Source organism: Leuciscus leuciscus (genome assembly GCF_965113295.1).
Source record: "Leuciscus leuciscus genome assembly, chromosome: 4".
Classification (NCBI taxonomy): domain Eukaryota; kingdom Metazoa; phylum Chordata; class Actinopteri; order Cypriniformes; family Leuciscidae; genus Leuciscus; species Leuciscus leuciscus.
The window spans coordinates 23,984,739-24,011,982 of NC_138728.1; the positions used below are offsets into that span (position 1 = coordinate 23,984,739).

The 27,244-nt window shown below is 41.1% G+C and overlaps 1 protein-coding gene across 2 annotated transcripts in view; it reads right to left on the reverse strand.

Moving 5' to 3' along the window:
- The window catches only part of slc37a3 (solute carrier family 37 member 3), a 51,798-nt gene that overhangs the window by 19,190 nt on the left and 5,364 nt on the right, over positions 1-27,244 (reverse strand). For both annotated transcript variants that reach the window (XM_082167435.1, XM_082167436.1), the window contains exons 2-9: positions 26,795-26,915; positions 26,038-26,130; positions 24,844-24,927; positions 23,836-23,981; positions 23,102-23,198; positions 22,742-22,826; positions 21,227-21,420; positions 20,997-21,138 (exon numbers count right to left, since the gene is read on the reverse strand). In XM_082167435.1, coding sequence (XP_082023561.1) covers positions 20,997-21,138; positions 21,227-21,420; positions 22,742-22,826; positions 23,102-23,198; positions 23,836-23,981; positions 24,844-24,927; positions 26,038-26,130; positions 26,795-26,915 — 962 coding nt within the window. The remainder of the gene's footprint in view (positions 1-20,996; positions 21,139-21,226; positions 21,421-22,741; positions 22,827-23,101; positions 23,199-23,835; positions 23,982-24,843; positions 24,928-26,037; positions 26,131-26,794; positions 26,916-27,244) is intronic.

Below are 27,244 nucleotides of genomic sequence, written 5' to 3' on the forward strand. Positions count from 1 at the left end.
ATTCAGAGAGTTGAACCAGCACAACAATGAAAAGGATAAAAATGACTCAATATAGGATCTATAAAACATGCACATCAATGTTTTATCCACATTAAATGACCTCAGTTTCCGTAAGCAATACAATCTTTGCTGCCCCTTCTTACATAAAGCATCAGTATTTGGGTGAATGACGGATAAGGATTAAGATGTGGAAAAAAAATAAAACTGCCAAAAAATGTCTAATTTTAGGACTTTCTATACTTATTAGAGTGTTGTGTATGTAATGCAATGACATGTACACATTTCAAGAATGTAATTAACCACTTTTTTGGGTGAATCAGATCTTTTTCCCCATGAAAATGTCATTCCTGGGTAACGTAATGAATTTTTAAATTAATTACATTTCTACCATTGTTGGCATATACAAATGTTTGTTGAGCTCCAATTATGGATATCAGTACAACTAGTGCTCGTAAAACTACATTTTAATCACAATTAATATAATCAATTTGGGATTTCATATAGACATGGGCTCAGTTTTGGCTGCTGATAACTCAAAATTCAGAACCAAATTTAAAAAAAAGCTGGAAAATGTTTAAAAATGTTTTCCAATAAAGTAAATAAGACTTGTTTTATCATTAACTCAACAAAAAACTGAATTGTGTAATCTAACACACAAATATGGGTTAAATGAATTGCCTGTGTCATTGTTAGCCGGAATGACGTTAGACGGAAGGACATTCTGCAATATTTTTCAGGATTACCATAAAAAACCATCCTCAGTATCATTTTTTCCTTTCCAACACTCAAACTTGAAACAAAGTAAGAGACACTGACAAGTTTTTAATGATTTAAAAAAGTTAAATTCATTGATAATGACCCATGTGACTCATTGAATCATATGAAATCAAGATGAATGACAGCTAAAATATGGCAAAAAAACATACAATTATGTAAATAATGTTAATGTTAATAATATAACAATAATAACTTTGCCTAAAAGTTTACAAATGTTAATTAAAAACTAGATTGTTGTGCATATGTCATTCTGGATAACGGATGACATGTCCTGGCTAACAGAGGTTTTTTGTTATACAAGAATGACATGTTGTTATCCAGGAATGACAAAAACCAATATTTTTTCTTTATAATCAGGCACTAACTTAACCACCTATGGAAAACTACAACTTAGCTATCATCACTTAAGGTAACCTTTTAGATCAAATAGATCGTTCTCTTACGAGAGGTTCTCTCGTATTGCGTAAGTTAGCTTACGCTACGGGCAAAGTCATCTTTTCTCGAGATATGAAGCCAAAAAATTATCCTTAATTTTTATTCATTGTCAACGCAGTGCAGCAGCTAGCAGACCTAGAGCAGGCTATCTAGCGCGCTCATTGGCTGCTCCGCGGCAACTGCAGCAGCCTACCAGTGAGCCTGGCGTGACGTTGCGCCCTCACGCGTCACAGCCCGCCAGAATGGGAGTGGCTTAGCGTATAAAAGGAAGGCTCGGAGGCTGATACCCTGATTTTCGTCTCTTCAGCGAAGCTCTCCGCATCGCTGCACTCTGAGAGAAGCCGCCGCCGTTGAAACCAGCGCCTGCAAGCCTAGGAAAGCGTCTGAGGAAGCCGGCCGTCTTCGCCGCCTTCAGCCATCCGTGCCTGCTACGCTATCCGGCGTCATATCCTTTTACTGCTGTGTGTGTTCACCGCTGCGACACATACTCTCGCTTCTAAAAGAGAAATTTCCTACGAGGCGTTGTTTCAAATGCCTCGCACCTCTCCCCGCTCTCTCTCTCCCTCTGTTCGAGCCGCGCAACTGCGCCGTTCACAAGGGATGTCAGAGATGCGGACGATTACGGGGCTCGCTCTCTCCCTCTGTTCGAGTCGCGCAAATTGCGCCGCTCACAAGGGATTGCAGAAGCGTACGGTCACGGGGCTAGTTTTTCTTTACGTTACAAGAAAGCTACCCCGCCCCCCGCGCCCGTCTCCCGGCGAAAGGAGAAAAGAGTGTTACACATCCATTCACACATATTTCTCAGTCCCCTAAGTTCAGGCTACTGGAAATATCAATACTGCAGTAAACGAGCCTGTTACACAGTACACGCACGCCTGCAAAACATAATGATGCTCTCTGGCTACTCGCCCCTCTTCCCACGCTCTCTCCCTCTGCTCGAGCCGCGCAGACTGTGCCGCTCACAAGGGATCGCAGAAGCGGACGATCACGGGGCTAGTTTTTCTTTACGTTACAAGAAAGCTACCCCGCGCCCGTCTCCCGGCGAAAGGAGAAAAGAGTGTTCACATCCATTCACACATATTTCTCAGTCCCCTAAGTTCAGGCTACTGGAAATATCAATACTGCAGTAAACGAGCCTGTTACACAGTACATGCACGCCTGCAAAACATGATGACGCTCTCTGGCTACTCGCCCCTCTTCCCGCGCTCTCTCCCTCTGCTCGAGCCACGCACACCGTGCCGCTCACAAGGGATCGCAGAAGCGGACGATCACGGGGCTAGTTTTTCTTTACGTTACAAGAAAGCTACCGCCCCCGCGCCCGTCACTCACCGGCGAAAGGAGAAACGAGAGTGTGTGAGTCCCGCCGAGGCTTGACTGACCGCCATGTCTCACATAGTTCTCAGTCCCCTCCCAAGTTCAGGCGACTGGTAATATCAATACTGCAGTAAACGAGCCTGTTTATTATACACGCACGCCTGCAAAACATGACGCTCTCTGACTACTCGCCCCGCTTCCCGCGCTCTCTCCCTTTGCTTGTGCCGCGCAAACTGCGCCGTTCTCAAGGGATGTTAGAGCGGACGGTCACGAGCAATGTTCAGCACCCCGCGTGCCTCACTCTCCGGCGAAAGTAGGAGAGAGTAATTGTAGCCCCGCTGAGGCCAGGCCAATCTCCAATCCTCACACATTTCTCAGTCCCCTCTGAGTTCAGGCGGCTGGAAATATTAATATTGCAGTAAACGAGCCTGTTACAATGCACGCACGCCTGCAAACTAACGCCGACACGAAACATGACGACGCTCTATAATATGCTCGCGCGAACCGATAGCCTATGTATTCTCCCCCTGTGGCTCAGTGGCAGAATCTCAGGCTTTCGCACCAGAGACCCGCGTTCGAGTCCGGCTCTGGCGGCAAAAGTGTTTTATGCCGAGCTCGCGGCCAGCTTCTCACATGCAGAGTGAACCCGCCCCTCGCACCCTCCCGCTCACATTATGGTGTTTGAGTAACTATGAGGGTCTAAACATTTGAGCCTTCAAAGCATTTTGCGCTGTCAGTCACCTAAAAAGGCGACTGCAGATGTGTATTTTGCAGCCAACGAGTCAGTTACACAACTCGCTCGCCTGCACACAAACGCCGTTCGCGCAGCGACCCAGAGAAATCTGAAAAAGAGTATTAATTCTGGTTATTCGGCTCACGCCGACGGTGTGAAATGTGTAGGAAATGTGCCCACAGCCCTAGTGCTCACCCCTACACACAAGCACGATCTCCCCTGTGTCTCTCACAGAGCTCACTCTCACAAAGCGGGCACGCGCCGCTCGAGTGATAAGCGTAGGAATTGTGCCCACGAGTCAGTGCTCACACCTACCCACTGCCCGCTCTGTCACACAGCTGCCCCGGGGGTTAGATCACATAAAGCTCCCCAACACTGGCCATGTTATGAATGAAAGCCCTGTGCCCGCCCACGAGCGCTCACACTTACTGATAAACACATTAACACCCACGCCGCTCTCGCGTCACGGGTTTCTCACTGCAAAACGTTCTCCGTCCCAAGTGACCGAGTCATTGAGTGCAGTCCAGCCAGTTATCGCTATCAGCGAGCTCCCGTTCCCCAGCATCGACAGCGCGCGCACCGCGCAAATTCCTCTGCTACGAGTTCCCTATCCCGCGCAGTGCAGCGGCCGGGACCCAGAGGCCATTCGACCCCTAGCTATGCATGCGGAAGCGTGGGAAGCTATCCCGGGCGTGTCAGAATGGGTGCTGAACATTGTGAAACGGGGCTATTCGCTGCAGTTCGCTCGCCGTCCCCCGCGCTTTCGAGCACGGACCGAGACGAGAGTGAATACAGAAGCAGCCCATCTGCTTCATACAGACATAGCGAAACTATTGCGCAAGGGGGCGATAGAACGAGTGCATCCTTCTCTGACCGAGACAGGCTTTTACAGCCGCTATTTCCTCGTTCCCAAGAAGGACGGAGCTCTCAGACCCATATTAGATCTGAGATATTTGAACAAAGCTCTCATGAGACGGCCGTTCAAAATGCTCACAACCAGACAAATCCTCGCGCAAATCCGCCCGAGGGACTGGTTTATTTCTCTCGTTCTGAAAGACGCATACTTTCAGATTCAGATTATACCCCGTCACAGGCCATTCTTGAGATTCGCCTTCGACGGCCAGGTATATCAATACACCGTCCTCCCGTTCGGCCTGTCCTTAGCACCCCGTACGTTCACGAAGTGCATGGACTCGGCCCTCGCTCCCCTGAGAACACAGGGCATGCGAATTCTGAACTATTTGGACGACTGGTTGATTCTAGCGCAGTCAGAGGAAGAACTCCTATCCCACAGACTAGCGCTACTCAGCCATCTGAAAAGCTTGGGTCTCTCGGTCAACTGGACCAAGAGCTCATTAATACCCAGTCAGTCGATCTCTTTTTTGGGAATAGAGCTGGACTCGGTGGCTATGACGGCCAGACTGTCGACACAGCATGCGCGCCGTATTCGACATCTCGCCGCGTCTTTTCAGTAAGGCAGGTGTTTCCCCCTGAAAGCATTTCAGAGGATGTTGGGCCACATGGCTTCAGCTGCAGCGGTGCTTCAGCTGGGCCTACTGCGCATGCGCCCGCTTCAGCGCTGGCTGAAAGCGAGAGCGCCCCGCAGAGCGTGGATTGCCGGCGGCTCGCGAGTCAGTGTGAATCAGGGCTGCGTCTCAGCCCTGCAGCCCTGGCTGGCGGCCGAATGGTACCAACGGGGAGTTACAGTGGGAGTTATCTCGCACCGGAAAACGATCTCGACAGACGCCTCCAACCTAGGTTGGGGAGCGTTTCTCGAGGGCAGACCTGTCTATGGCCTCTGGTCAGACCGGGAGAAATGCCTTCACATAAACTGTCTGGAGATGCTAGCGGTCGAGAATGCACTGAAACATTTTCTCCCATACCTGCGAGGACACCATGTACTAGCTCGCACAGACAACATGTCAGTGGTGTCCTACGTAAACCGTCAGGGCGGGATCAGATCCAAAATCCTCTGCGCACTGGCGGAACGCCTCCTCGTTTGGGCTCAGGGCTCGCTGCGCTCGCTGAGAGCCGCGCATGTGCCCGGTCACCTGAACGTCGGCCCAGACAGACTGTCCAGAGACAACGTTCCCCCCGGGGAATGGTCTCTGCACCACCAGACAGTCCAGCTTCTATGGCACCTGTTCGGCAGAGCGAAAGTCGACCTCTTTGCAGCAGACGACAACGCCCACTGCCCGATATTCTTCTCGAAGAGCGAGGACGCGCTGGCCCAAGCCTGGCCCAGCCTCCCGCTGTACGCTTTTTCCCCCGATCTCGCTGTTACCCCAGGTGATCGGGAGGATCAGAGAAAAGCGCCACTCAGTGCTCCTCATAGCCCCGCACTGGGAGAACCAGACATGGTTCCCGGAATTAATGCGGCTGGCAGACTCAGCCCCATGGCCGATTCCGGTGAGGAGAGACCTTCTCTCTCAAGCCCGCGGTTCGATCTGGCATCCCCATCCAGAGCGCTGGTCTCTGCATGCGTGGAGAATCAACGGATACTCGTTGATTCGCCAAAAGGGGTCGTGAACACGATCACGCAGTCTAGAGCCCCCTCTACGAGACGGCTCTACGCGTCAAAATGGTCTGTGTTTCACAAGTGGTGCACGGGGAAAAATTTAAACCCACAAGCGTGTGGGATTTCGTGGGTTTTGTGGTTCCTTCAGGAGCTGCTGGACGCGGGCAGGCCCCCTCCACGCTCAAAGTCTATGTTGCGGCTATTGCAGCGTTCGCCGACTCGGCGCGCGGCCGCGCATTAGGAAGGAATGAATTCATCATCCGCTTCCTTAAAGGAGCCAGGAGGATGAATCCCCCGCGGCCCCCCTCGGTTCCGATCTGGGATTTGTCTTTGGTCCTAGAGGCCCTGAAAGCTTATCCCTTCGAACCTTTGACACTGTGGATCTGAAATACCTCACTTTCAAAACCGTTTTTCTGATAGCTCTGTCTTCAGTTAAACGCGTGGGTGACTTGAGTTCGGACCTTATGACTCAATAGTCATTCTCAAACCGAGACATGGTTACGTCCCCAAGGTGATGGGCACTCCTTTCAGAGCGCAGGTCATTTCCCTCTCAGCCCTACCGGCATCCGGCAGCGAGGTTGATAGTAACCTCCTTAGGGTTGGGTATCGAGTATCGAGTATCGATTGGAACCGGGACTAGCTTTGCGATTTTCCCGGTATCGTTCAAAAGTTTTAATTTCGATTCCTAGTTTCGATTCCTAAAGCTTAAAAGAAAGAGAAAAAAAAGTTTCGATTCACAGTCCGCCCGGCGCCGACCGGAAGAAGAAACCGCTGAACACCAACGAAGAAGCGTCCACCGGAAGTTTTGGTATAACGAGCGATCGAACATGGACAGCGTGCATCGGCGGTCCAAAGTGTGGCTTCACTTTTCGAAACAAAACGAAATCTCGGCAAAATGCAACATTTGCAGCAAGATTGTTTCGTGCATAGGAGGGTGCACGTCAAACATGATAAAGCACCTCCGAGGTCATGGAGTGCAAGTAAATGTGTGCCCTGTATTTGACGCGCTGCGCAGACCGTCCTCCGCTGCCTCTTCCTCTGGCTCCGACCCCCAGCCTGGCACCACAGTGACTACACTGCAGTCCGAATCCGGTAAGTAAAACAATACATACAAAAAATAATATGTCTTGACTCTTGCGCCAACATTGAGGCAGCTAACAAATTAGCCCACGTATTTTTTCATAGACAATTTACAACCTGAGATTGCTACAGTTAGCCAGGCTGATGACTCCAGTACTCCGCGATGTGCTGAGCCTAACGTTACTCCGTTCACCATAGCGGCAAGGGGGAAGATGTCAGTGCAACAAAAGGAAGAGTGCCACAGAAAGGTCACTGCACACATTGTGAAAAGGCTGCATCCCTTTTCAGAGGTGGAATCACCAACATTTAGGTTAGTTAAGCAATAACGATAGAGCTAAGCTAATTGATACTGAGCTAGGGTCGCGTTTCATAACATGTTTGTTTATGTTTGCAGGGACATGGTGAAAACTCTAAACCCAAAATACACACCACCTTCCAGGGATTACATTTCAAACACATTAATCCCATCGTGGTACAAGGTTGAGAAGTCAAACATTATTACAGAGCTCAGTGAAGTCAGCGCTGTTGCACTCACATGTGATGGCTGGAGTAGCATCACACAGGACCACTACCTCACCATCACAGCACACTACATAGAAGAGGGCAAAATGCAGCAAAAAGTGCTAAAAACAAAGGCTGTGTACAAAGCACAGACCGGTTGTGTTGTTGCAGAGGAAATTAGTGATGTTCTGTCAGAGTTTGGCATATCTGATAAAATTGTAGCAGTCACCGTAGATAATGCTGCCAACATGGATGTGGCTATTAAGCGCCTGCAATTTGTAAAACTGTGCTGTTTCACCCATACACTTAATTTAGCAGCACAAAGTCTATACTCCCTAAATTCAGTGAGTCAGTGGGTGGCCAAGGTCCGAACCATTGTTGTGTGGTTGAAGAGGTGCTCAATGGCCAAGGTGGTTCTCAAAGAGAAGCAACAACTTCTACGTAAGTCAAAGTTCACTTTATTTAACTCTTGTGCATTGACAGTGACACGTAATGACTTTATATGTCTGATCTATCTTATTATTATTTATGAGCTCTGCAGTACTACAGTATTTGAATACAATTGTACAAAAGTATTGTTTGTCTCCTAGAATGAAAAAGCATCTGTTATATGACTTAAAAAATTGATGTTATTGTTTTTGTCAGAGCTGCCCCAACACTCACTCATTCTTGACGTGAGAACACGGTGGAACTCTCTGTACCTAATGCTGGAGAGATTCACAGAGCAGTACCCTGCAATTCAGGCAGCCAGCTTGGATCAACGGCTGAGAAAAAATATGGATAGGGACAGGTAGAGATAGATAGAAAAGTTCAGACAAAAAATGCCAGTACACACAGAATACGAATTCAAAGAACAGTATTAGTGAATGTGCTAAATCTGCTAGGGAGTGCATATGTTAGGTGTTTTGTTAAGAAAAAAATATAATATTTGTATTACTCCAATCTATGTGTTCTTAATTCTTTAACATACAGACTTGGAGGATTTTAGGAAAGCTGAAGACTTCATCAACCTGATGAAGGTGCTCTACACCTCAACACTCTGCGTGTCCTCCGAAAAAAGTCCCACATGCGGACAGATTCTGCCTATCCTGAAAAAGCTTGAGGCACACCTGGCTGTAAAAGAGGGAGACACAGTCTTTGTGTCAAGTCTTAAAAAGCAGGTTTGGGCAAACCTATCTAAGCGCTACCAGGTAAGTGACTGAGGCAGGGCACCTGGAAAGAAATTGTTCTAGAATAGAAATATCCTGTGGCTTGTTAAAACATTTAAAGAACACGTGTTTTGCAGAATGATGAGATCAGGAACTTTCTCCAAGTGGCCACTGCGTTGGATCCACGCTTTAAACATAAATTGGATGATGATGACACCATCTGGGACCAGATCCAGAGAAATCTGATTGAAAAGGTGAAATGTCATTCATGCACACAACTGTCATTTTCAGCTATTAAAATCAAAATGCTAATTATGTTCTTTGTAGTCAACAGAGGAAGACGGTGGAGCTGATGGGGACACCATGCAGTCTGAGAATGAGGATGAGCAGGAGAGTGTAAGTGTACAATAGCTGATACTTTATAGGTTTTCAATTTAAATAATGATCATGCCTTTAATGGAGGTTTTCCCTTTTTTTTGTGATAAATAATACTGATGAACCTTTTGTTTTGTTTTTTAGCAACAGCCTCCCTGCAAACTGCCCAGGAAGACTCCACTGGAGGAACTGTTTGCTGAGGAAGAGGCACAGAACATAGTGTCACAGCAGAGCTCCATGTCCATCAAGAAACAAGTGGAGAGAGAGCTGCAGATATACAAGGAAGTTCCACTGGTCCTTATGTCTGAGGACCCTGCTGCATGGTGGTGGAACCAACAAAAGACTTATCCTTTGCTGTCGAATCTCGCTTTCTCTCATTTATGTGTTCAAGCGTCATCTACTCCGAGCGAACGTGTTTTCTCCACAGCAGGAGATACAATTTGTCCAGAACGCTCACGCATCCTGCCTGAGAAAGCGGATATGATAATTTTCTTGAACAAGAACTGTTCCTAATTTTATAATATACCTGCTGCTAATCTGGACTGAGTTTTAAAAGTTGTCTCTAATAGTTTTTCTATTCTGCACCAGGTTAGCCCATCAGTGGGAGCAAGGTAATGTTTAAGTACCTGCAGTATCATACACTGTCATGTGTAAATGTTTGTGAGGTTTTCAAAAATAAAGCTCTCTTGAGGAAAGTGTACCCCTGTGAAAATATATTCATAATTAATAATATTTATATAATATTCAAGTTCATAGATTTGATATTTATATTGTAGTTGAAAACAGCCCTGTGAGAAATTCATAGTAAAGTTAATAAAAAGTAAAATGTTCATAGAATTCAAATTGATGGAGAAGGTCAGATTATTTTCTTCAGAAAGACCGTTGGTTAGCTAAGCTCATTTAAAATATCTTAAACTTTTTTTGACCCTGCCTCTTAAAAGAATCGGAATCGAGAATCGTTGGGAACCGGAATCGAAACAAGGAATCGGAATCGGACTCGGAATCGTTCAAATTTAAACGATACCCAACCCTATCCTGTCAGGGCCCTGAGGAATTACGTCACGCGCTCCGCCGCTTTCAGGCGCTCGGAGCAGCTTTTCGTTTCGTTTGGAGGGCGCACCAAGGGTCTCGCCGCCTCGAAACACAGTCTGTCCAGATGGATAGTGGACGCTATCGCGGCAGCTTATGCGTCCAGAAACCTGCAGTGCCCCTTGGGCATCCGGGCTCATTCCACCAGAGGCATGGCCTCATCGTGGGCTTGGTCCAGCGGGATTTCCATTCATGACATTTGTACAGCGGCAGGCTGGGCCTCCCCCTCTACATTTGTTAGGTTTTATAACCTGGAAGTCCCCGCCCTGCAGGCTAAACTTTTATCAGTCTGAGTCGTGTGTATGTCCTGCCCACACTTTTGTGCGCGGGCTACTCACTCGGTTTAGCTCTCCTGGTTGAGCTGCACTAGAAAGGGTTATGTCAGTATAGACCGGCCGAGCCGCTCTGCACCCCCTAATGTGTGCTTATGAACATGTGCTGGCCCACTAATAAACTGTCGGCCACCTGTTTCCCACTTATCAGTGTTCCCCGGGTTTCCCCTGGGACTCATGTAGTGGATGCTGGGCGCGCACGGCGTTGAAAAGGGGTTCCCGTAGCGTAAGCTAACTTACGCAATACGAGAGAACCTCTCGTAAGAGAACGTAATCGGTTACTAACGTAACCTCGGTTCTCTCTAGAAGAGGGAACGAGTATTGCGTAACCCGCCGTGCTCGCGCCACGAGCTCTTGTCGCTTCAGTCGACGAAAACCAGGGTATCAGCCTCCGAGCCTTCCTTTTATACGCTAAGCCACTCCCATTCTGGCGGGCTGTGACGCGTGAGGGCGTGACGTCACGCCAGGCTCACTGGTAGGCTGCTGCAGTTGCCGCGGAGCAGCCAATGAGCGCGCTAGATAGCCTGCTCTAGGTCTGCTAGCTGCTGCACTGCGTTGACAATGAATAAAAATTAAGGATAATTTTTTGGCTTCATATCTCGAGAAAAGATGACTTTACCCGTAGCGTAAGCTAACTTACGCAATACTCGTTCCCTCTTCTAGAGAGAACCGAGGTTACGTTAGTAACCGATTACGTTTTTTAATATAAAATCATTATAAATGTTTTATTAGTGTTATCCAAAAGGTCACATGATATTGCTACAAAGTGCACCAGTGACCGAAATATCAAAATATCGACATTTTAAGAGACGCTTCCTGACCTTTGCACATGTTCTAGTGCTCCTTCAGGGTCTTCTTTTTGATACAATATTATGTCACATGACATACCAAAATGCATTATGGTCCAAAATGGTCATTGATGTCTGTTATCCAGGACTGACATTAGAGTCATTAGAGAAATCACAATTTGGGGACAAAAGTCGTTCTGTCATAAAAATGTCAATAAGCTTAGTATTATCACTATATTTGTAGGAATCATTGAAAACATCAATACAATTATGCCCAAGTAGATTTTAAATACTTTTATTTATATTTTTTTTATTTTTGTTGTATTTTTGTATTCAGATTTTAAGCCAGGACAGTTACCCGGAATTACATTTTGAGACTTTTGAGCTCAATAGTTCCTTAAAGATTAATTATTTATAATGAATTCTCACATGAGTAATTAAAGAGGGGGAAGTTGAGTCACTTAATGAAGTGCATTTAAAAATGTATACATTTTATATTATGAATATGCTTGGGACACCAGAATTGACACACCACGTCATTGACCCATTTGCGGAAAACGTCAATTTACAATCTAATACAGTACCCAAATACTTGTACTGTTCAACACTCTGGATACCCGCTCCATTAATACTTATTTGCTTATCATCAATTGATTTCCCCTTCAATCTATAATCAATAGTCATCTCTTTAGTTTTCAGAACATTAAGTTTTAAAAAAGCATTCTGACACCAAACAGTAAAATCCTCAACCACAGGACCATGCGTAGAATCCTCCTCACTCAATAAGCTAACGATTACAGAGTCGTCAGCAAATTTTAAGATGTGCCTATTTCCAAAACTACTCTTACACGCATTAGTGTACAAAATAAATAATAAGGGAGAGAGGTGGAGACCCTTGAGGTGACCCAGTCGATGACACCAACCATTCAGAATAACAGTCGTTTAGTTTGACTCGCTGTGTTCTCTGCACAAGGAAATCTAAAATCCAGCCTACCAAATTAAAATCCAACCCAAATTCTTCAATGAGTTTATCAATTAAAATATGTGGCTGAATGGTATTGAAGGCAGATGAAAAATCGATAAAAAGTAATTTAACAAAAGTTTTCGGCTTCTCTAAATGCTGGAATACTAAATGTAAGAGAGTTGCGACAGCATCCTCTACGCCTCGCTTATTTCTGTACGCAAATTGAAGAGGGTCTAGAGAACTCTCAGTCTTGGGCATGATTTCTCTCTTAACTAATTTTTCTAAACATTTCATCACTAAGGATGTAAGCGCCACAGGTCTAAAATCGTCTAATACCTGTGCATTCTGCTTTTTTGCCAATGGAATCAGAGTAGACTGCTTCCACCGTGCAGGTACTTTTTGTATTTTTAGGGACCAGGCAAAAATGTCATAAAATATTGGTCCTAACTGCTCAGCACATTCCTTGAGTAAACGACCCCCTATATTATCAGGCCCCGGTGCCTTCCTGATTTTACATTGTTTAAACACTGTTATCACATCTCCTACATCAAAAGGGACACCAACATTATCTCTGTTTATCCTACACTTATTTTTCAAATCCTCAATTTCTAATTTAAAATCATGCGTATCAAATCTCTTATAAAAATCATTAAAATCCTGTGATAAAGCTGCATCTGAACTGAATCCGTTCAAACTAATTCTATTATTTATTTTCCTACTATCCTGACCTGTAATTAAATGCATCCCCTCCCAAACAGAACTTAAATTTCCATTTTTCAATTTGAACTCAAGATCTTCCTTATAAACTGCTTTAGCCCTCTTTATTTCACACTTAATTTCTCTTTTTAGCATATAATGCTCTATAGTATTTCCCTCTTTGAAAGCCCTATTTCTTTTTGACAGAAGAATCTTGAGTGATTTTGTAACCCACGGTTTAATGTTTGGGAATTTCTTAAACGATTTCACAGGTATTAATATGTCCTCACAAAATGTCACATAACTACAGATTTCATCTGTTTCTTGATCAATGTCTGAACCAGAGTCCATAAAAACAGTCCAATCTGTACAATCCAGACACCCTTTTAAACGTAACGTAGCATCTTCAGACCAGACTTTCGTCTTAATTACTTTTCCAAACAGTTTAGGGACAAGTAAAACCATATTATGATCGGAGGTTCCCAAAGGTGGTTTCCCGAATGACTTGTAAGCTCCTTTAATCGACCCATAACACAAATCCAGAATTGAATCCTTACGTGTTGGGCAAGTTACATACTGATTAAAGTGGCCCAGTGATTTCTTCAAAGAACACTTATTAAAATCTCCCAGAATAAAACGGGGTGCGTCGGGAGATGCAGATTGCAGTTCATGAACCACACACGTTCAATCTCCCTTACCGCATTATCCTCATTTGCTCGGGGGTGGATGTAAACTACCGTAACGAACAGCTGAGGAAACTCCCGGGGCAAGTACTGAGGTCTTAGTGCCACAGTCAATAACTCGATATCTTTCGTGCACACTCTCCCCTTAACGTGCACATATTTGCACCAGCTTTCTCTTATATACAGACATACCCCACCTCCTTGTGCTTTACCGGTTGCCGTCTCATCCCGACGCCATCACGCAAACATTCCTGAAGTCATGCTGGAACTTCACCATAGCTTGAAGCTCATCCGTCTTTTTACGTAGAGACTGCACATTTGTTAACAAAATTGTAGGGAGAGGAATTTTAGAGAGAATTTGTTTTTTTCATTTTTTGACGAACACCTCCTTTCCGTCCTCTCTTCCGAATTTTAAATGTAGAATCCTTTTGTCGTGAGCGATTTTGTTTTTGTCCAACAGCAACAGGTGGAAAACTTCCCAAATCAGGATAGCCAAATCCCGTGGGTTGTTTCACGTTGTTAGGCTTGTACCATTGTAAAAGAAACTCCCGGGAATATTGGATTCTTACCGACTCCTGAGGTGATTCAAACACACACAAACTAAGGTGGATTAAAGTCAGTAAAACAATAATCCCCATTTTCTCCATCAAGCCTCTCCTTTTCCAGTTTTTCAGTAGGGTCAGAGCCCGTCTACGGAGAGCCTTGGCACTTCCTATTAGCCCCATTGTATCGATCTTGGTTGCAGTTCCATTAGAATTCCACTGGAGGTGATCGCGGGCGAGTGCAGACTGAATGGGAGTCTATGGGGCTAGACGGCTAAATGTGTCTCTTTCACCCGATTGCCGTTGAGAAATCTCAAATTTTATTGTAGGTTTTGCAAGTTCAACATGGGTTATAGGTCGAAAATTGAATGAACGAGTACTTATGTCCTTTCGATTTCTTACAGGCTGAGTTGTTGTTGCCCGTAACACGCTAGCATTCAGCTAATGAACGCTGATTGGTCAGTGAAGGACTGATTACGACCAGAGATACCGCTTGATGGCATCGTCGCATCCGAAGCGGGACCAGAAACAAACAAAACAAAAACTCTTCTAGCACGTGTATTTACCTGTCAGCTGTGTTATCGATGCCTCGAGAGAAAAGAAAGTGCAGAGCACGAAAGCACCAAAGTGACTGAAGGATTGCCGTAAAGCAGTATCTCTGGTCGTACGATGTGTATGACGTAATTGACATTTTAAAAGACTTTTTAAAGCAAATAAGTGACTCTAAAAAATCTAACACCCAGCAATGTGTAATTTCTTTGCATCTCCTTTCGAATACAACATTCAAATTACTAGACAAAAAATGATATCCTGTGAAAAGTGGATTTTGATGGGTATAGCGCCATAGACCTCCATTCATTCTGCACTCGCCTGCGAGCGCCCCCGCATGGACAGAGACGTGTCACTGCAGCCAGTCCAGAAACCGGAAGTAAGCAGAGAGTGCCAATTCTCTTCCTATTAGACATTCTCTGGTAGGGTATAGAACAAATCTCCGCGTCCATCAGTGTTGAGTGAAAAAGGTTATTTTGAGACGCAGAAAAACAAAACAAAACAACTGACAAAACACAAACAAGCACACCGACACGTGTAGCTGCGAGTCGCCGCGTGCGCATGCGCCTCATATGATCAGGATTCCTTCCTGATCTGCATACTGAGATCAAGAAGGCGTGGAAGAACCCATATTCTGCACGTATCCATCGTCAGCAGCGGGCAAACTACACTGATGTCGAGGGGATGCATGAACATGGCTATGTGTCGATGTCCCCAATTGACCAGACGTTTGCAAACTATCTCGCTGCTGGAGAGGCGTCGGCACTAAAAGCTCTGGCTCAGCAAACATTTTAGTATATCTTCTCAAGGGACAATACTATGGAAATTAAACTTGGATATATTTAGAGTAGTCAATGTTCTGCTTGCATAGCAGTATATATTTACTGTCCTCTGAAAAAAACTCAACATACAGCCATTATTGTCAAAATAGCTGGCAACAGAAGTGAGTACACCCTAAGTGAACATGTCAAAACTGTATCCAAAGTGTCAATATATTGTGTGAGCACCATTGTTATCTAGCACTGCCTTAATCCTCTCCTAGGCATGGAATTCACCAGAGCTGCACAGGTTGTTGATGGGATCCTCTTCCACTCCTCCATAATGACATCACGGAGCTGCTGGATGATAGACACATGGTGCTTCTTTTTGTCACAAGCCATAATAGGCATGCACTCCCCTCAGCTTGGTGGGAATGTACACTGTGTCTGCTTCGGTGAACCATTTCATTTCATCGCTGTGTCAATTACAATAGTGTAAATTCTTCGTGCTTTCGTTATACATTGTCCGTGTTTTTTAGCGCATTGTTACGGAAAGAGCCATTATCAGCGTGACTCACACATTCTGACTAGCATGTTATTTAGGTCAGGTTGACTTGTGCATTTACATAATTTTGTGAAGATGTAAAGGCCAATTCATACCACACAGAAAGATACCAAAAGATCAGTGTGTTACTGTTACTACTGTATGATGTGCATTTTTTGTTTTGTGTTTACTATCAGTGACATAAATAATTTCATCAGTAATTCCAATGATGAGATAAACACTGGTAACAGCAAACATCTTTCAGTTAGAGTGATCAGAGAATGCTAAGGGGCAGATTTACTAAACAGGACAAATTAGCACGAGAGCGCAATTCCAAAACAGCACCGATGGGAGTGGAAAGTTCTGAATGTGATCTGCTGAGAACGTGCAAATTAAAGAACACAGACGCAGCTGGATCATTCCCAAAATGACCACCGTAATCTACTACAGATGGTGGACAACCAGAATGAGACTTTTACCGCCGCCGTTCCCGCGGCGGCAAAATTGGGATGTGTATTTGCTGCCTTTTACCGCTGAGTGGCGCTGTAATCACAGACTTTGAAAAGTGTCAGTTTATTCTCTTAATGACGTAATCTGCCGCGGCAGTAATCTGAGCTGAGGTCACAGATAAATTCAAGATAAATCTTGTGGTTTTAAACGAATTCAAATTCATTAAATTTAAAAAAAGTAGACACACGTTAACATTGTGTGCCCAGTTTTTCTATAATTTAGAAAGGCTATGTCAATAGGTTACTTGTCATTTACTTCGTGTTATTTTAATGTGTTTGTAGATTTATTAACTGAAACATAACAGTGAAATAAATTAAAATAATTTACCGTTAAAATTAAAACATTTTCAGGACTTGCAGTTACTAACCGATGTTAGTCGGTTTAAGCATTCTTTGTTATATTCAGAATTAAATAGGCTTACTTGTTGTTATGATTATCAATTGAATTCTTTAATAAATAATCAACCACAATGCCTATTACTGCCGCAGAAAAAATAAACCAGTCGAATTTCAAAGTCGTTCGCGAAATAGGCTATAGCCTACCGGGTGGCGCAAGTGACAGGGCAAAACAGCAGCAACTGCGGCATTTTAAAAGGTAAGTTTCCTACCTATATATATATATTTCATTATTTGAACAAAAATGAGACTGATTGAATATGTAAAAATATAAATCTGCTAAATTATTTTTCGGTGTGTGTGTGAATCATTCACGAGATTGAGATGACTGACAGTGATACCCGGCCATAGCAACGGAAGACATTTTTCAAAACAGATCGAACAAATCAGAAAAATACTTTCAATACAGTATTGCTTTCAATTAAAAAATAAACAATGAAAATGTAAAAGAAAATTAATTAAGTTTGAAAACCCATCGCACATTTCAAGGTATGAATAAAGTGTCGGGACAGTTTATTTATTTAAACAGGGTTGCATCGATAGTTTATTCCCTTTGTGATGCAAAATAAGAAACACAGAATCTTATTCTTGCAACATTTTAAATTTCTATTGTCAAAGAAATTGCAGCTAAATTAAAAAATTAAAACGGTACAAAACGAAAAAAGTTCAAAGCAACATAAATTAAGAACAGGCGTTTTTCTTTGCCTCTCTCGCGCTGGATATTTTTTTAGTAAGTTTGGTCTCCCTCACTGCGCGCGGCGGGTCTTTCTCGAAATTAAGCATTTCAGCGTAAAAAAACACCATACAGCTGATAATACTGTATATGCCGCTGTGTGTCATCCACACAAATCACGAAGAAAAAACTGTAACAAATAGCTTTTGTTCCTTCAAAGATACAACATGCCTTGCTGAATTCACCTTACAATAAAACGAGGTGGGTCGCGAATTAAAGAGCTGCTAAATTGAAATTGTGTGTGGAAAACCTTTAAATACAATCAATAAAACTACAATATTTATAATTTAATAAGATATAGGGCCTACTGTACATAGGCTATGGACTTTTGGAGATTTTGAGATTAATCCTTAGAATTTTGCCTTTGCCTGCTCATCAGGCTCAGGCTGGCTCCGACACTCTCCATATGAAAGACGGAACATTAACACCTCTGTCCTGCACCCCCACGATAAAGCAACTATTGCCTTCTCCAAACCCCCCATAGCTGAGTTTGCAAAACAAAACAAAGAGTTTGCCACTCGTCGTGGTGTGCCAAAACACTTAATTATAAACTTCAATATTTCATTCAAAACAATCTCAAAACGCTTTGTGACATTTTGAAAAGCCGTGGATGCATTACTGCCACTAGAACCATGAACGCAACAGAATACTGGTTCTGATTTTATTGTTTGTCGTTTAAACGTCATATATATATATATATATATATATATATGTGTGTGTTTTTTTAACAGAACTGCTTTTGAAATTACGATTGGAATTATTATAGGTTACAGAAGTAAAGTCATTGTATAATATTTGTTCCTTGGTGTAAAATGGAAATGCATGGTGATTTTATTTTGTAAATAGGCTATAAGCAAAAAACTATGTTTTAGAACTATAGACAAATCTCTCTGCATCAACAATAGACTATACAATGCATTAATAGGCTAATATAAAAATATCAGTCTAAGTTAGTTCGGGTTTCGAACCCGTGTCATCTAAATGATCGTAACGTAAATTCAACCACTCGGCCACGATTCACTCGTTGCGACATGGCCTAACGTTCCAGTGTGTGTTCGCTCACACGAGCGAGAAGCGCTCTTCATTCAAAAGAACGCGCCGCCGCGTTTGTCGAACACTAATTCAACATGCTAGAATAAAACCTGGCTTTAGAACAATGCATAGCGCCACTCGTCGTGGTGTGCCAAAAAATTTACAATACTTTAGTTTCATTTATTTCAGTGTTAATGTTTGAGTTAAAAAAATCCTCTACAGATTAAATTAACACAAAGTCGGCTATAAGAATCCTTTATAGGCTACGAAAAAAGCAAAGGGCTTACAGTCTTAACATTTAGGCTACTTTGCTTAAATTTGATACATTTATTTTCAGTAGGGCCTAATACATTTGTAGGGATGTAATTTCAGTATGCTTTACCAACGCTATGTATTCAATTAAAGTTCCAAGAGGTCTGGTCTCTATATTTCCTTCCCAGCTGACACTAATATGCAAGTGCACAGCAAAAATCACAACTTGTGCTTGCTGCGAACGCAAGTTATTTAAGGTGTCTCAACTGTACACAGTCTACCCTACAGTGTGAATTCGTTACAAGGTTTCATTTAATTAAATGAATGTGCAGCAATTTGTACAAATAGAGTCTATAGGCCTACTATACTGTTGTAGCCATTAAATAATCTCATTTAGTATCATATTTGTTAAAATATTCTAATGTTATTTTTTTCCATCTATGTTGAATATGAAAAGTGAACAGCACGAGTAAGATAGGATGCATTATATCGAGAGATGGATATGGAGTGGGTCAGACATGATTTTGGCCACTTCATTAAGTTTTGTTTAGTAGAAAACCTTTCTTTAAAGTGAATTTCGTTTTCTATAAATTGTATCTTAATTTTAATCAATTTTTCATCAACCAATTGCTGGATTTAAGAGATAAGTAAGAGAAGCAAATATAACAGACACTAATCATGGAGGCGCCCGCGCGGTCACTTGCATTGCACGTCAGCTGGAGCGGATCTCATCCTCCTAACTTAACGAAACTCAGTGTATGCCTCACACAGACATGATAAATACATCAAATACACAAAGCTTGAAATGTCTTCAAACGAAATAATTTAAAACGAAAAGAAAAAGGCTACTCTCTGATTATGTCTTTACGTGCATTTCTCTCTAGGTGCGTTCACTACAAATATGGCGATCGTCAACTTCATCTTTGCAGTCGACACTGTCAGAAAACACTAGTTTATTGATAAAAATCTATGCACGCATCACCGGATTTACAAATACACATCTTGCTTGTTGCACGCACATATTATGTCGAAAAAACGAAATATTATGTTGAAATAACATTATTATTAATAATACATCTTTTAGAATATTTGATTAAATGCTGCTTGTTCAATTTAATAAAATTAAAACTTTAATTGTGATAATTAAAATAATTGAAAATTAAATATTTAGTGGCCAAGTTTTGCTAATTGATTATATAGGCTATTATATGCCTATTGCCTATATTAAGTAGGTCATATTAAGACAAGGCATATATTAAGTTATTTTAGCTGTTATGAGAAAAAAAATCTAACGAAATCTAAAATCGAAAAAAAATTCTAACGCCAATTCAACATGCCAGAATAAAACCTGATTTTTGAACAATGCGTAACCCCACTCGACCTGGTGTGCCAAAACACTACATTTTAAACTTCAATTTTTAATTCAAAACAATCTCAAAACACGTTGTGACATTTTTTTAAGCAGTAGCCTAGCCTATATAAGGGCATTGAAACCAGGATCTTAACTAAAACGCGTTCCGCGTAATCTCTCAAAAATTATGCCACACTACTCCATGTATTTTTTTTTTAAGGACTGCTTTTGAAATCACTATAAATTACTATGCAATTGTATCGCTCACGAGAGCTCTTCATTTATCTAATTCCTCAATAGAATAGTAAAAATATTCAGCGTCATTGCTCCTAATATTGTCTCTATTTGTAACTTTTGATTCTATTTTTTCAGTTCTAAAATTGATTCTATCTTTGGTTCTATTCTGTTGTAGCCTAATAGGCCTATTTATATATATGAACAATATGCCTATTAGGCTTAGGGTTTTATATTTAACCCACTTAAATTTTAAAATACGGCAATTGCTGCTGTTTTGCACAATGTCCCTTTGCGCCACCTGGCGGTCATTTCGGGAACGACTTTGAAATGCGGCTGGTTTATTTTTGCCGCGGTGATTTCGCCGCGGCAGCTGGCGCGGCGGTAATAGGCATTCTGGTTGTCCACCATCTGTAGGTAACGTCTGGTTTAAGACATGCTTTTTTTGGATGGTAAATAATGGCGCAAACACCAGTACATTGACAAGTGCAAACCTTAGTAAATCACCTTGCGTGATTCATTTAAATACTCTCCTCCCATAAATTTTGCACCTGAAAAAGTGAAACTCAGCCGCAAAAATAACTGTGTCCACTGTTACTGTTAGTAAATCTGGCCTTTAAACTTGATTGGTAACATCTGTTTAGGACCAAACTGGGTACTCACCAACAATTCCCCCCACATCATACCACACAGATAGTCGGTCGGCCTGAACTTCCTTCCAGCCGAAGTTATTGCTGAGATAAAATGGCAGCCAGAAGAAAAAAGAGTAGTTGACCAGCTTTAGACATGCATAAGCCAGGGAATACTGCAAGAGACAGACAATAAATACATTTCAAATCTAGTCGACAATAATGGATAAGGATAAGTAAGGAAGTGTTTAAATGGACACAGACGGGAAGGACTCCAGGCAGGCAGAAGGCCTGTAGGAAGCCGATGGCTTTGGGCTGTGGTTCAGGTTCCTCTTCCTGCTGCTGAATGGAGGAGTATTCCTCACATAACTCATCTTCATCATCACTCATCAGAGGACGCTGACTGTCTGAGTCTCTTGTCATTGATCTCAGACCTGTCTCAGAGGGGTCACTTAGTCCTTAAAAAGAGACCAACAGATGAGAACACTCTTTTACATCAAGTTCAATATTGCAGGGGCCCATTTGTGGGATCAACGCAAAAACATTTTTCTACTGGCCCCGCCACCAAAAATAAAACATTGTTTACATTGTTTTTGACCAATGTAACCTTGTATTTGAATAAATAAGGTTGTTACGACAACAAAATATTAGATACCAGTGAAATTTCATTATTCTCCATTCCAATTTCAACACCATAGCAAAAACTATTAGCTTAACTAATATATAGTTAAAAATATTAAAGACAAATAAACAGTCAGAAATAAAATAAGACCAAATAAACAAATAAGTCAATAGCACAAATAAATACAACAGAGCAAAGATACAAATTAAATAAATAGTGCTATAAGTTTTTCAGGTAGGTATTATTCAGTTATGAAATGCTACATAAATTGAATAAAGTTAATGAATAAACAATGTGTATCTGTCTAATTTGGCTAGCTTCTAAGTGACATTGATGGTGTTTGAGAGTTTGATTGGAGCCGAGAGTTGATTTAGTATGATAAACATTTGGATATGAATGAACGACTTGTGTCGTTATCTGTGCCTGATCAGACCGACACAGACACATGTCATTAATGTGAAAGATTTTTTTATGGATCTAATCTCTTTCCCATCACACTGCAAAAACACCAATAAGATGTGTGCTTTTGTTCACATGCCCAGAGCTGCTGCTGTTACATACAACTATGGGGTGCGTCTCAATCAGCTCCCAAGATCGTGTAAGATCGAAAAGTACATTATGATAAATACTTTTTATTGTTACACATCCCTTCAACGTTTCAGCTGTAATTTAATTGTAAATGGTAGCAAGATTATTTTGTGAATTTTTGTGCAAATCATTTTTGTAAGTATGTTTTTGAGGAAAACATTCCAGGATTTTTCTCCATATATTGAACTTCAACGGGGTCCAAACTGCAGTTTAAATGCAGCTTCAAAGGGCTCTACACGATCCCAGCCGAGGAATAAGGCTCTTATTTAGCCAAACCATCTGTCATTTTCAACAACCAAAAAACCACAAATGCTCGTCCTTCACGTTCCACGACTTCACGCATTACGTAATCACATTGGAAAGGTCAGGCGGTAACCTAACGTAGGCGGAAAATGTAGGGTAGGCCGAAAAACTTCATCTCATTCTCGAATGAGTATTTCGAATAAGTCTTTGCACGTTCGCTTTGTAAATTAATCCTATAACTGTACATGGATGTAAGAAATAAAAGAGACATTGATAAACTGAAACACTGAGAAACAAAGAATTGGCAGCGTCCATAATGAACTTACCAATTTCTTTTGGGGATGTAAGCAGGCCAAAAAACACCACCACACCACCCGCAAACTGCACCACTGATGTCACGAGGAAAGCATACTGAAACACACATACACACATTCAAAAACACACTTTTCAAGACTATATTGTTTGTATACACAGCAAATGATCCCCTCCTCTAAGCATAACCCTCACACAAACATTTATGAATTTTAATATAATATAATATAATATAGATTAACTTTCACAGAAATCTTTTTGAATTTTGACATTTACATTAAGATGTTATTTAGCATGTTTACTAAGCTGTTTTCCTCATGGGAACGAACATTAATTGACGTGATCTCAAATGAAGTAATGTACTGTGCTCTTACCTCATAGCCATACTTCAGGACACTGGAGGCAAGAAACGCACCCAGAATATTCCCCACGGATGCACATGCACTCCACAGTCCAAACACAAAGCCTCGGCTGGCAGATGGAAGATATGAAAAATGTATAAGCAAAATTACTGCCATAAGGAAACTTGCACATTAGGTATGTTGGTGAAATACATTTTTGATCATGTGTCCCACCACGTGTGCAAGAATGCCATGTCATGTGACAAGTATATCATGGTGTAATGACGGGTTCACATTCACAATGCCAATATTGTTTTGATATTGGGTGTATATTTTTTTTGCGCACCTGCATCAGTTGTTAGTGTAATGTGCATCATCTGTTAGTATAAATACCCTTTATCATGACTATATTCATATTCATAATTTGAAAGATAATTGAATTTTGCAACTACACCAGGGTTGGCACATGCTATCTTCATTGTTTTAGCACTCAATTTACTACATAAAATGTAATAATAAATAAATTGACTAAGAAAGGAGGCAAGTTTGCACTGGCGTAAAAACACACAGCACAGTGTCATTTCAACGCATTTAGCACCTAATTAAACTAGATCAAGGATGATAAGTTGCAGATATTTTTGCATAAAAATTCTGCATGTTTGCATGAAAGTCTGAAGTCATTCATAAATGTTTTTTTTTTTATATAATCACGAATTTCTGGAATCATGTGTGTGTATTACAGGATGAGGAGAAATACTGACACCTACCCAGATTTCCCAAACCAGTTGCCCATGATGGCGACCACACAGGGCCAAACTGTAGATTGCAGCAGTCCATTTATCACCCACAAAACGCAATAAAAGTACACATTATAAAAGTGAAGCCATTCTGTCAAAGTGCCAAAAATAAATTCCTAAAGAGAAGAGAGGGTGAATGTAATTAAATAAAGACATGAATTTTTGTTCCCTTTCATAGGTTCGCTCGACACTGTGTCAGTAGCTGACGTTATGGGAACACCAACCAGGTGTGAGTGACAATTTTCTCATTGGCTGATGGTGATAGAGTTGCACTCTAAAGCACCGCATCATCAGTACTTTAAAAGGACATGTGCGTGCCATCACTCCACAGATTGTTCTTCTTAATGAAGGTTTATCTGTCCAGGCTTCATGACAGCTTTTGGGATTTTTGACCCTCGCTTGTCCTGACGATCGGTAGCTAATTAGCTGATTGCGCTTAGTCAGTTCTGTGCGTTCCACGTTTTGGATGACAACAGTTCAACTGTGCTTTTTTGATCAACAATTTGATCAAACACTAAGGAGTTCTTCTGCAGCAACTTGCTTATTTCGATTCTCTGATTGGTGGAGATTCTTTGCAGAATCTTGGGTAATGTCGTTTTTTTACCAAGAATTTCATTGTAAAACATGATTATAAAAAAAAGTTGAAAATGTGGACTAACGACTTCAACAAAAGCATTTACCATTTATAAGTTGTTGTTACAAATCAATTCCACCATGGAGATAATGTATGGAAATTTTACCTCCGGAATCCAACTGTTGCACTATTGGCGCATTGATTCTATATCAATTCAAGCAATTGTACCACCTGGTGGGTGTTTCCATAGCACCCTCTAATATTCAGGGAACAAGGGCTTCAAACGTAACCGAGAGGTTTTCTTTGCTTTATACTTAATGCATTCAGCTCAACTTAATAAAATATTAGATTAATCACAATTAAATATTTGAATTGTTTCACAGCTCTAATTACAGTATACCAACCGTGATTGCTGATCCACATAAACCAAATGACAGAACATAGCGGAGGTTGAACCGATCGCCCATCACCCCGCTGATATACAAACCCTGAAAGAAAAGCAAACAAATCACTGTCACATAGGGATGTGTGCGATCCTCTACGACAATATCACAATTATTGTTTTATATGCGATTTGACATTATCACATACTCACTTTTTATTACACTCACTTTTCAAAAACCAAACAAAAACTGCTTGATGCAGCCTAGCAGGATATGCTAGTGCACGACTGATAAGGATTTTTTGATGGCCGGTGACAATATAAAGTCGATATAGATGATATCACACTGTTTAATTCAAAGATACTATTTGAATTAAAACTTCAAAGAAAATAATATTATATTAGTTAGTCAGCTTTTAAACAATGACTTTTAGAGATTTTTTTCTCCATCCAGTTAGACTTAAAGATTTTGCTGTTGTATTGGATTCAATCCTCTGGAAAGTATTGATCCTTCTGAGAAATACATTACAGGAGGAAGATCTAAATTTTACAGATATCATGGGTAACATATTTCTACAATACAAATATTTGACAAAATAGAGTCTCAAATAATTGCATTACAAATATATTTAATGATATTGTTTATCCTCCAGCTCGCCTTTTCTGGTCATCTGTGTTTAAAGATGTAAATTGGTGTAATGCTTGGCGAACAGTGGATACATTTTACATTAATAACAAAGTAAAATAAGTCTCTTTTGAAATAATCCATAGAATATATCCAGTAAAACATGCTGGAACGCTTTAAATTAGATATTGATTACTCTTGTAATTTCTGTAAAGGTGAAAAGGAAACTATTTTTCATTTATTTTTCCATTGCATACATACAAAAATATTTTGGATTGATGTGGAGCATTTAATTAATGAAAAATTGAACACTGACTTGCAGCTGAGTGGATTTGACATAATGATACACTTCAATGATCATGGGATTGAGAAAGATAAGGCACACTTCATACAATTGTTAATATTAGTTAATATTCATAAAAAGAATGACTCCAAACCTAACTTTTCTTACTTTAAAAATTATTTCAAGCTTTATTGTTCTGTTTTGTGTAATTGCACAAGTAAAAAGTGCAATTACACAAAACAGAAAAAAATACAGAAACAAAACAGTAAAAAGTGCAAACACACAAAATATTACTGTTTTTAACTTACCACAGCATAAGAGAAGAGAAAGATTGAGTCCAGAGCACCCAAAAACAAAGTGGCCTCCCCCACATCAGCAAACAGTTTGTTATCCTCCCATGTCTACAAAAGTAAAAACAAAAAATAAGTGAGTAGCATTATTATTATAAATGAATATTAAAAACTGAAAAGTCTGCATTGGACTTTTCCAATGCTTTGTACAACTATATTGCAAGTTGTGAGAATGTTAGTTTGTATTTTTGCCAAACAGAAAGAATAAAGTGTGTACTGACTTAATGCTTGACCATGTGTTGCCCTTTCACAGACTCATTGCCTTTTTCACAAAAGTATTCATGTGAAATATAATATTGAAACAGTACTGTGAGGCATTCAAAAGACAAGCATCAATACAGTGTTGTGTCATCCCTACCTGGCAGAGCACATTTTCTCCAAAACTTGGTTTTGAATAAGACTATGTTAAACCATAACAAATGTGAAAGACCTTATACAGTTTCTGTGCATTGCACTAATGGCTGCAATCTACTTCTCGAAAGTTTTTTTCTTCTGATTTTCTGTTTTTATATTTTTTTTTTTGATTTAAGATTCAAATTTGAGTAATCAGTAACTTTTTTTTTCAACAACAAAATTACTGGAAATACTCATTACTAACATCATTATCTATCAGGCTAGGGAAAATGTTGCTTCTTTATATAGAAAGAAATAATTTGAAAAAAAATGGGAAATGAAACAAGTAAGAGAAATTGGGAAGTATGTATTATATGCGTACCACTCCAGGAGACAAAGCTACAGCGCTGCCATTCTGCTGCAATCCTGACGGTGTCCATTGTGCTGAGATGCTCACTTTCACATTACTAAAAGTCTTACGTGACGAGTGAAGCAGGACATAGCTGGAGAGAGTGGGGAGAATAGACAGTATGAATGGAGATGAGTACATGTATTATGCAAGCTCATAAACACGATGTCCATCATTTAGTTCTTCATGTATATGGGTCAACACACACTTACTGTAACTCCTCAATGTTTTTCATTTCTGCATGATTATACATGAATCATTAGACTTTTCAAAACCACACGAAACCAACATTAATACAAAGCATGCATTTCTAAGAACTTGCCACGTGCGTTTTAAACTAGATTTTCCTTCTTTTTAAAACATTTTCCATTTCTTTATTGTGAACACTCTTATAGTTTTGCAAAAGTATTCACACCCTTTCAC